General features: G+C 34.8%; 1 protein-coding gene across 1 annotated transcript; it reads right to left on the bottom strand.

Annotated features, from left to right (window-relative positions):
- Nucleotides 1–2,498: 2,498 nt before the first annotated feature.
- LOC133882453 (uncharacterized) lies at nt 2,499–7,634 on the bottom strand. Its single transcript, XM_062321636.1, has 11 exons — nt 7,506–7,634; nt 7,110–7,290; nt 6,583–6,657; nt 6,156–6,393; nt 5,952–6,076; nt 4,425–4,458; nt 4,258–4,304; nt 3,365–3,505; nt 3,210–3,274; nt 3,050–3,122; nt 2,499–2,953 (listed from the first exon to the last, which is right to left on the bottom strand). The coding sequence occupies exons 1-11, from the start codon at nt 7,597–7,599 to the stop codon at nt 2,788–2,790; spliced, it is 1,239 nt and encodes a 412-aa protein (XP_062177620.1). The 5' UTR covers nt 7,600–7,634; the 3' UTR covers nt 2,499–2,787.
- Between the last annotated feature and the right edge of the window lie 2,516 nt (nt 7,635–10,150).

Raw genomic sequence — 10,150 nt, 5'->3', positions numbered from 1 at the left:
CCCTAGTTCTCTAGTCACTTACTCTTCCTCAAATCTCCATTGTGGAAGTTGATTTATGTTTTATTTGGAAACATCACATACACATGCTAAAAATGCATATTTAATGGGCTTTGGTTCATGTCATGTGCATGTGTGCGTAAGACGCAAGTTAGGGTGTCACGCGTCTCCAATTATTGATGCAGTATCCTTAACTTGCGGGATTAGGATTCTCTTAAATTATTTGTCGAAATTTGAGAAAATTCAGACAGGTGATTATAGGAGCTAGACTATTTATAAGACTCATCTGACCAAATAAAAATTAGGTTGTCCAACCACTTATCCAGTCAAGTGGGTCTCATAAGTAATTTCTCACAATTATTCATCTGAATTCTCTCAAATCCGAACAAATAATTGAGAGGATCGTAATCCAAACTTGCGTCATATTGCGCATAGATCATGGGACTCAAACCATACTCTATTTAAGGTCTATGTCCAACTGGTTAAAGTACTGTTATGACTTGCCTTCTTTAGGAAGCAAAGATAAGAAGATTCATTAGTGGAGATGGTTGGGAATCCTTGCTTTCATGGGGAGCCAATAATGTATAGCAAAGCCAGCCACCAATGAAACAAATACACGATTGAATGAGCAAGTTGATTTGGTTGGGATGGCCCTTGCATGTTTTTGAGTTTCTTGACCCATCACATTGAAATAACTCTTGAACCACCAAAAATCCTTTATGAAAAGGGGGGTGAGGGGGTCGTTAAGAGTGGTTAATTGGTCCATCCGCTCACGAAATCAGAGTGATTGAAGGATGTGTTCTGCTAGTGATTGGTATAGACCTCGTCATCCCAACTCATAATTAAGCTAAACCAGTAATTAAGGAAAAGAAAATCCAATTAGTCTGTGAAAAAAACTTCAAAGAAACGAACGTGAATGTTAGAACAAGTGACTCATATTCTCTTTAAGTATAGAGGGTAATCCGAGTGTACCAGTATAATATTTACTTATAAATATATTATGCTGTAATCTTAAATCATATTATTGAAATATAGCCGCACTACCGTGGATGTAGGCATATTGCTGAATTACAGAAATCTGTGTCTTAATTTTCTCATACTATCTCTTTTCGATTCCATATTATTCATCATTATTGTGCATGGTAACAATAATGAGTAAGAGTAAAGAAAGTAGTAAATATATTACATGGAATTCTAAGACGGATAAAGTTTTCTTCCAAATCTATTAATCGACATTCGTTCTTAGAGCACGTGATTCTTTAGACAGATGTCAATTTAATAGACTGAGTTATATAAATTTTCATAAACCCAGTTTGAAATAAAACTTTGTATAGGGCAGGTATTACCCTTCCTGAACCTATAACTTTCATTAGAGTCAACTGCCAGCACATTCAAATGCAAACGTAGTGACTACGTTTCCATGGCTTAATCACATAAAAATATCATTTAAGGTCACTTTCATGACAAACAACCACGACCAAACAACTTGTCTAGATCTGATTATTGTATTATCTACCTAATAAAATATCATGCAGTAGTACAAACCGCTAAGGCTTTTGAAGCTCGTCCTATGATTTAGTAAGGAACACGCTGTCTTTGATACTTTGCGGAAAGAGATTTCTAATTTTTAACAACCCTAATCTTCTGGTAATGCCAAGTATAGAGACAACTTATATTGAATAAAAGTATAAACAAAAGGTAGAGGTCAATACCAACTCCATGTGCATGGATGACCAACCGTCCTCCTACTTACCTCTGGATTCCCCCTATCTTTGTTTGCGCCACAACTACAATCAAAATTAATTGATTCCTTTGTCTAAATATGTGTCCTCAATCGCATAATATATACTAACAGTACTTTGGTGGGATGGGATGTCACTATCGGCATGTCATCATACTAAGACAGCCTACAACCAGAACCCCATGTTCATCATATATGTTAGATGAACGAAGATCGGATGCAATTAATTGTCCGTATTGCATAATGTGAGAGGACAAGCGGGCCATTCACCTACTCGGGTTGCCCTTTCATGTCAGTTGCATGTATTGCAATACGGGCAGTTAATTGCATCCGGTCCAGATCTATGTTAGATAAGTTTCCATGAGAGCGCTACTAGTCGTTACACTTAAAAGAGTTGTGGCGCTAAGTTTACCTGCGCAAGTATGTTACGGGTCTAGTAGAAGAGATTTTAGGATAATTTAGAGATAATATCTGATCACATTAGAAGTGCTTTATTCTTGTTTATCTTTCATTTCTATTAGAATTTGAATATTTGATATAATATCTTATCATTAAGAGTAGTTTATTCGGGTAAGTGTCTAATTTCTTCTATGTATTAATCTACCGTTCTTGTTTTATTTTCATCCAACGTTACGTAGGCACGTACAAAGTCCTTTACTTGAAGAAAAAAATAAAAAATAAAAGGCCTCTCCAGTGCAAGTCGTGGAGAAAGAAAAGTGTGTAACAAGTTGTGAAGTCTTTGATCTAACAACATATTCCAAACATTAAATTTTCGATTCATACATTAAATAGGTCCAACATCAAAGGAAAGCAAATTCTTTCTCAATTCTTACAGGAGACTGCAACTTTCTCAATTCTTTCCCTCACTGGACTAAACGCTTTATTGTATATACGAGGGATATCCATTTTCACTGATAGATATTTCCACCAAATTGCATCTTTTAGGAGCCGCAGTACACAACCATCAAATATAAATCCATAGTTCTGTGATGCCACCTCCCATAAATGGAATTGCAACCACCAAGGAATTAGATCTTAACAAAGGACACTCACAATTCTTCATCTGAACTGACAAAATCTAACTCAATCAACTTTCCCGTATTCTGCTTGGTTTTGTCTACCACTCCTTGCCCCTGCTGCTCGGTTTTATTTCTTTTCGCGTCCAGTTGCTGATTTCTCATTACAGATGATTCTGCTTTCATGGTAGATGATTTCCTGAGCAATGATAGATGAACCTTCAATAACATGGAAAGCAAGCACTAATGGTTTGAATATCAAAATGATTGATAAAATATCCAATGCATGATTCACCTTTTCTCTGAGATGTTTACGGGTTGCTTTGGCATTATCGATTCTTTATTTGTGCTTTTTGAACCCATTTTCCCTGCAATTCAAAGGTAAAAGTATCTCAGAAGGAAATCTCATGGAATTACAATGAGCATAAGAAACAAGTCCTGAGATGTTAAAAAACCTGTAATTTCAGTAAGAAACCTTATCCCTTGTGAGTGTGCATTTGTAGTCACTTTACCTGCATTACTGTTTATACAAGTACAATAAGCAAACCCATCCGTTATAAAAACATGTGATTTTTTCACATTAGATCAATATATCCTATCTATGACAAACCTCAATGCCTTTTTAAGTCCTTCTACAGACAGTAATTTTAATGGCTGCATGGGCTTTTTGAAGTTTGTCCTGTCAGCTAAAGGATCAACCATGTAAATCCCTTCGGAGTTGAGAGAATCCCTAAATGCAGTTCTTAGATTCCTGTTAAAGAAACAAATAAGTTGAAGGCGCCCATAAAAAGAAACAAAAGACAAATGATGCAAGTATATTCAAAAAAATATTATAATTTGGGTAGAAAAATAGTTGACAGGTCGAACATTAAGAGCAAATCTGTGCAGACTCAGCTTTGGAGCAGTGGTGTACAACGTGTGGAGACAAAGGAATGATGTTAAACATTGTAATCTAATAAAGACAAAGGAGAGAACTGTTAAGCAAATTACATGGGAGATCAGATCAAGAATTATGAGTAGAGGCAAGTTTAGTTTGACAAGGAAAAATGTGGAGTTATGTAACAGATGTAATCTGCCTGAGAGTCTTCTTAAAAGCTATTTCAGACGGTGGTTGCTGGCTGTGGGTAGGTTCAGTGCATAAAAGAACTTAGAGGGCCGGGATTTTGTTTGCAGATGTAGTGTTTTTCTTTAGCTGTTGGCTGAATTTTTGTTTCAGTTGATACCCTGGAGATATGGCTATTGATTGTAGAATAGAAGAGTGGTTGTATTCTACAGAAGGCTTGTTTATGCAGAGTTTGTGTTTTGGTGTGTATAGTTTGTTTTGAGAGGAAGTTGTTGGGTTAGCAACTGAGGCCCAGTTTTTACTGGAGAGTATTGTTTGCAATATGTTTTGTTGGTTAGTAAAATAAGCATATTCATTAAAAAAAAAATTAAAATTAAAAATTATTCAACTGGTATGTCCTAGCCAATAAAGTTGAATACTGTTAAACGTTAATCACGTACCCTCCCTTGAGCTCAGTTCGCGTTGTGATATATTTCTCTGATGCTCTCTGTAGAAAATAAAACAGATGGTAAGTACTTCCATGAGAAGAGTTAAAAAAAGAAAACATATGGTTAGCTTTATATACAAATTGGTCAAATAGATTGAGGCGTTGAACAGTTCTGCTTACCGATTTATGATATTTACAATATATCCCACTGCGTCTGAAATAGCACAAGACTCAAGATATTAGAAAATTCCGCGGGTAAGGAGATATGAAGAAATCAATGGTACAAAATATACTATTAGATAAATATTTCAAAAAAAAAAATACAGAACCACATTGATAAATAGAATATTGATGCGGCTGCCAATGGGAAGACAAGTGGCCAAGTAGCAATATACTGAGATAGTGAATTTGCCAGATAAGATGCACATTATAAAAATTCATGGAATACCTTTATGACATTTCAACCAAGGACCTCTGATGTAAGGTAACAGAAGTAATCTCTTTCTTTTGTTCATCTTTTACCCATCCACATAACATGATTCTTTAATGAACTGTAAGATGTTTCTCACAAACCCATGCTCTCATGACTTGAATTTGTCAAGTAAAGGTAATTGTGCTAATGTTGCAGAATACCATTTCTATTATTTTGCATTTTGCCCAATATATTCAAAGAAAACTGCAAACCATAAAACCTTTAATATGACTTCTGGTCCTATGAAAAGTAACCAGAGAAAGCATACATAATCTTCCAAAGAGACCATGAGAAACTCTCCTCTCCATAGATAGGAGATTCTATTTTTAGTGTATAAACATATCTACAGTGTTTTCTGATGGAAAGATCATTCAACTCATCTAAATATTCTCCATATGTTTTATTGGTGAAAAGTAGTTAACTTATCATGGCAGATGACACATTTCAGATTGCATATATTTCCTGGCTAAGTTTATTGCCATGGAAAGAGAGATTAAGCATGATGTGCAGTCTGAAACTTTAACAATCTCTGACTTGCCAGGGCACCATGTTTAATGAGCTGATCTAAGAAACCAATTCCATTCAAGTACCTCGGAAACTTCGCATGTCCCACATTTTTCTTGTTTATCCTGAAGCCACTATTAATTGGAGGAACACGCCAGTAATTTTGTGAAAAATAAGAGTATAAGGCCAACTTAGTCCTAAGATTGCATACCTATCCATGTAACTGCTATCCTGAAGAACCACTAAATTGACTTGGCAACAACCTTTGGTAAACCAAGCCAACCAAATATTTTGCACATAATTGAGTTCTCCTCTGGATTGTGATCATCTTATACCCCCTTGATTCTGATGATTAGGTATGCTATATAAGTTTATATCAAATATAGTCAAGGATAAGAAATAAGGCATAACTTTAACAACTATTAATGAGAACAATACGGCAGAACATTATCATTATTTCACAAAAAAAAGTCAACAATTCAATGTGTGAGAGAAGGCCAGCAACAAGTATTATACATAATAATACACGAACCAAATGAGCTGGAGCCATATAATGAAACAATTATTGAACTTAGACCACAAGCAACAACACAAATACTTCCCCGACCATTATTAACAAATACATATTATTTCAGAAAAATCAGTGTATTTTGAGCACAACACCCAAAAGCAAATGTTATGACCATTGTAGTCCATAATACAAGGAGATGTAAGGAGTTCCCCCAACATACTTATTTATGACTAGTGTGCACAGCATCCCATCCTTCCTTTTTCCCTTGCAAACTCCATAATCGGCTGAAGTGCCAATCTTTAAAATTTGACTAGAAGAATACACACTCAAAGAAAAACCCGTACCCTGCAAAAACAAACAGAAAATTGTAACATATTGGTAAACCTTAACAAACACAACACTCTTGGCAATGAAAAGTTGATACCATTGCATCCTTGCGTACAGTACAATTGAACAATGCAAAGACTGTTCCAGCCTGCTCTTTCGAGTTCTTCTGATAAGCATCACCAAACAAGAAAAGGGAAACAGTATTTTCATCCAGACATCCAACCTTCCATATACAATAGTTCTTCCCCGTAGAACTGGTCTTTGGAGCCCCCTTCTCAGTCAACACTCCAACAGTTGCCCAAGAGCCCGATAGAGTGTCCCCTACCAACAAATTCCTACAACATAACCAACATCTGAAATCAATACCAACATTCAATTAAAATCAAAGTATTCTTCAGGCAACATTTTGTACTTTTCTTGCCTATAAAAGCAACACCAAAGAAAAAATTTCTAAAGCAAGGGAATCACTTAAAAAATCTCAATCATCAATGCCCATGTATACAATGTGAAGTGCAGTTTAATACTTTATCGTTGATAACCGAACAAATCGAATGTCTGAAAACCGCTCGGTGAGCTCTGCTGGGCTGACCAATTGTTTCCTGAACAAAAATACAAAAAAACAAAATTAAACTATTTTGAAAACCTCCAAGTTGCTATACAATTAATTTTCCACTTTCCAAGTTGCTCAGAGAACTGCACATAAAATGAAAATGTAACTCTCTCAAATACTAAAAGAAAACAAAAGACTCGCCTTAGCTTAGCCAAATTACTACCTTACCCAAGTTAAAACACTGTATTAGGCTATACAATCCCAAACAATGAAATCGAAAGGTCTCTAGCCTCAACATCATTCCCCTCCCCACTAAAAGTGAGAAATTTTAAAGCAAAAATTACAAATGAAATGCTCAAAACTTCTTCAATTTTATATTTTTCTCTTCAGCAACAAAACAAAGATAAAAATAAATAAATAAATAAACGAAATCACATAATCTAAGTATAATTCAAATGCTTAACATCTTTCTTTACCTTGGATAAGAATAGAATCACTGACCTTATTCGCAAGCCCGAGAATTTATCAACCTCAGCATCATTAGAGGCCTTGGACCCCTTCAATCTTCCAGGTTTCTGAACCGGCTTGGGCTCGTAATCAAGGCAGTCTTGCACAGCATTTCTGAAGACGGACATGTCCGCCTGCCCAGCTCGCCTCGGCGATCCCTCATCCGAAAGATACCCTGAAAATTCAAGGCCATTTGCCACGCACCCATAAATTTTTTTTCCAAAAAACAGAGACCCAACACACCCGCACACACATATACAGTGGATATTAGAGAAAACTAAAGGACACCCAGATCTATTTTTGGTCAAACAGAATGAAAAATTACAATTGCATGAGAAAATTTACAAACTTTGGTGCTGAAATGCTAAAAAAAAGAATACAAAGACGTGCCTGGTGAATGGGGTGAAGGAGAACCAGGAGGGGTTTCCAAAACTCTCTCTTGGAGGGAGAGAAGGAGGTCCAGGTCGTCTTGGTGGTTCGACATTGGTGGCTCTCTCTCTCTCTCTCTCTCTCAGTGAGACTGCTATGCGTTGAGAAGTGATTTGTGGAGGGAAAGGTTAACTTCATGGAGGGAAACAAAACGAAAACGCCCTGACGGCGTCGTATAAAGGGATTCTATAATCAATACTAACAAAATGCTAATACTAGGTTTAGGGTTTTGTTTTTCTTTTTTATAAAACTCTTTCTTGTGTAATATCTGCACGGACATAAATTTTTTACAAATAAATTTGTAAAAAATTTTATATAACCCACGTATAAAATTATCATGTGTCTCTTTACATGTAAAAAGCGCATGTTATTTTAACATTATATATTTCTCAGTTCTCACATGATTTTTTAATAGCATTAATAAAAAAAAATATAATTATCATATGTTTAAATGACACATGTTACTCTTATATGTGAATTGTATAAAATTTCTTACAAACCGATTTGTAATAAATTTTTGTCCTATTTGCACCCCTACATTAAAATATGTACTTGCCATCATATTAAACGTTTTTTCCTCTTCTGCAACATTCTCCATCTTTCATACTTTTTTAGATATTGCCTGAATATAAATAAAGATAAAATAGATAATTAGAGAGAGAGAGCAAAAAAAAACCCGTGATCAAATATGAATGGATGGAAATTACAAAAACCATCCAAATCCTTTTCGATTTGAGGCTTTTTGGACCGCTTGATAATCATGATCATGATGTGGTAAGACAATCTCCTAATTTGCTCCATTCCCTAGGAGACTAAAATTTTTCATACAATCAAACAACTCAATTTTAGGCTTGGGTATTGAGTATATCGGTGTCGGAAACTTCTTCACCGATTTTCGACCGAAATAGTCGATCGGGTAATTACCCGACTTTTTTTGGTGACAAAATATTTTTGAATTTTTTGAATAATTCAAGAAATTCAAGTAATTCAGTAATTGTCAGCCCGATAATTCGAGCAATTGCTCAGCGGCAACTAATTCTTCTTTAGCTTATTCATGAACAAACTAAGCTAAAATTCTTCGATATATGATTTCATTAAATAACCACAATGGAATAAAATGAAGAGAAAAGGAGTAGGAATTGCATTATGCAGTATACTAATGATAATGCCGAATGTTACCTTGATTCAGTTGAACACGAGAGAGAGAGAGAGAGAGAGGGGCGGTTGGCAGGCTGGCCGTGGACCGTGGATGGTGGGCAGCTAGGCTAGGGCAGCAGATGGGTGTGGGTGGCAAGGAGGGGGTGCAGTCGAGCTATAGGGTTAGGTTAAGCGTGAACTTCAGCATATTCGTGACTTGGAAACAAAAATCTGTATATATAAAGTATCTAAACAGCGTCATTTTACTCGTTATCAAAACAGCGTCGTTTCGATAACGAGTCAAACAACATCGTTTTGAAATAGTCGGGTCGAGTCAGCACCCAACAGAAAACACCATTTCACCGATTACCGACCGACTAATAATTTAGAAAAATTATTTATTTCGATTTTTCTATTTTTTTTATTATACGGTATATATGCGGTAGGCGGTTCGGTGGCGGTCGGTGAGTTTTTGGTGGGCAATAATCAGATAATTTGCCCACTATTACTCAATCCCACCAAAGCTCTCGTGCGAAATTATAACTCCCCTTAAAATTAACTAAACTTAGATAATTTGGTGCGTCTCTCCAGACCTATTTGGATATTTATTATGTAAATAAGCCTAAGTGGATCTTTTATTGTTAACTCTGAATTAAAATATGCAATGAAAAATTAAATACTTACACAAGATAGCTTTCTAAAATAAAGCATAGGAATTAAATTACCATAGCAAAATACTAAATCTTCAAAGTCTCACATAAATTAAACCTCAATACCAAAGGCATAAATAACTAATAAAAAAAAAACTCATTAAAAATAACCTTAAAATATCATAAAATAAGGCAGGAGGGGGTAATTTTAGTATTTTATAATATTATGTGGCGAATAATTTATCACCTGTTTTTATGTATCTAATATAGACGGATAAATAAATACTGCCTATTGATTTAGATATATTGATATTTTTCATAAAGCAAAAAAAAATATATATATACTATTTGCGCTTTTATATATTTTATAGATAATAAATATACATATAGACATTGTAGTTACTGACCCAAAAAGAAAAATATAGATATATTTTGTAATTTTTTAGTGAAAATTACAAAATGTAATGTAATTTTGTGGCGAATAATATTTTATCACCTGTTAATGACTTATCTTGACTTAAATGTAATTTTTTAGTGAAAATAATGTGATTATACAAACGTATATAGTAAGCATCTAACCTTGCAATGCATACTGCCTATTGGGGTTCAAATCCAAATTTAGAAAAGATCATGACAAAACGGAGGATGGTACACTTATCATGGCATATGTCTTCCAATATATTTCCATTAAAAAAAAAATTAAAAAAAAAAGTGAAATCAAATTAATTAAACTAGCATATAACCCACGTCATGCGCGGGTTTTTACTAATTAAAACTGCATAACAAATTAGAATGTTATATTTAATTTAAGAAACAAAA

This window comes from Alnus glutinosa, chromosome 11 (genome assembly GCF_958979055.1).
Source record: "Alnus glutinosa chromosome 11, dhAlnGlut1.1, whole genome shotgun sequence".
NCBI classification, from domain to species: Eukaryota; Viridiplantae; Streptophyta; class Magnoliopsida; order Fagales; family Betulaceae; genus Alnus; species Alnus glutinosa.
This window is presented reverse-complemented; position numbering and strand designations above follow the sequence as displayed.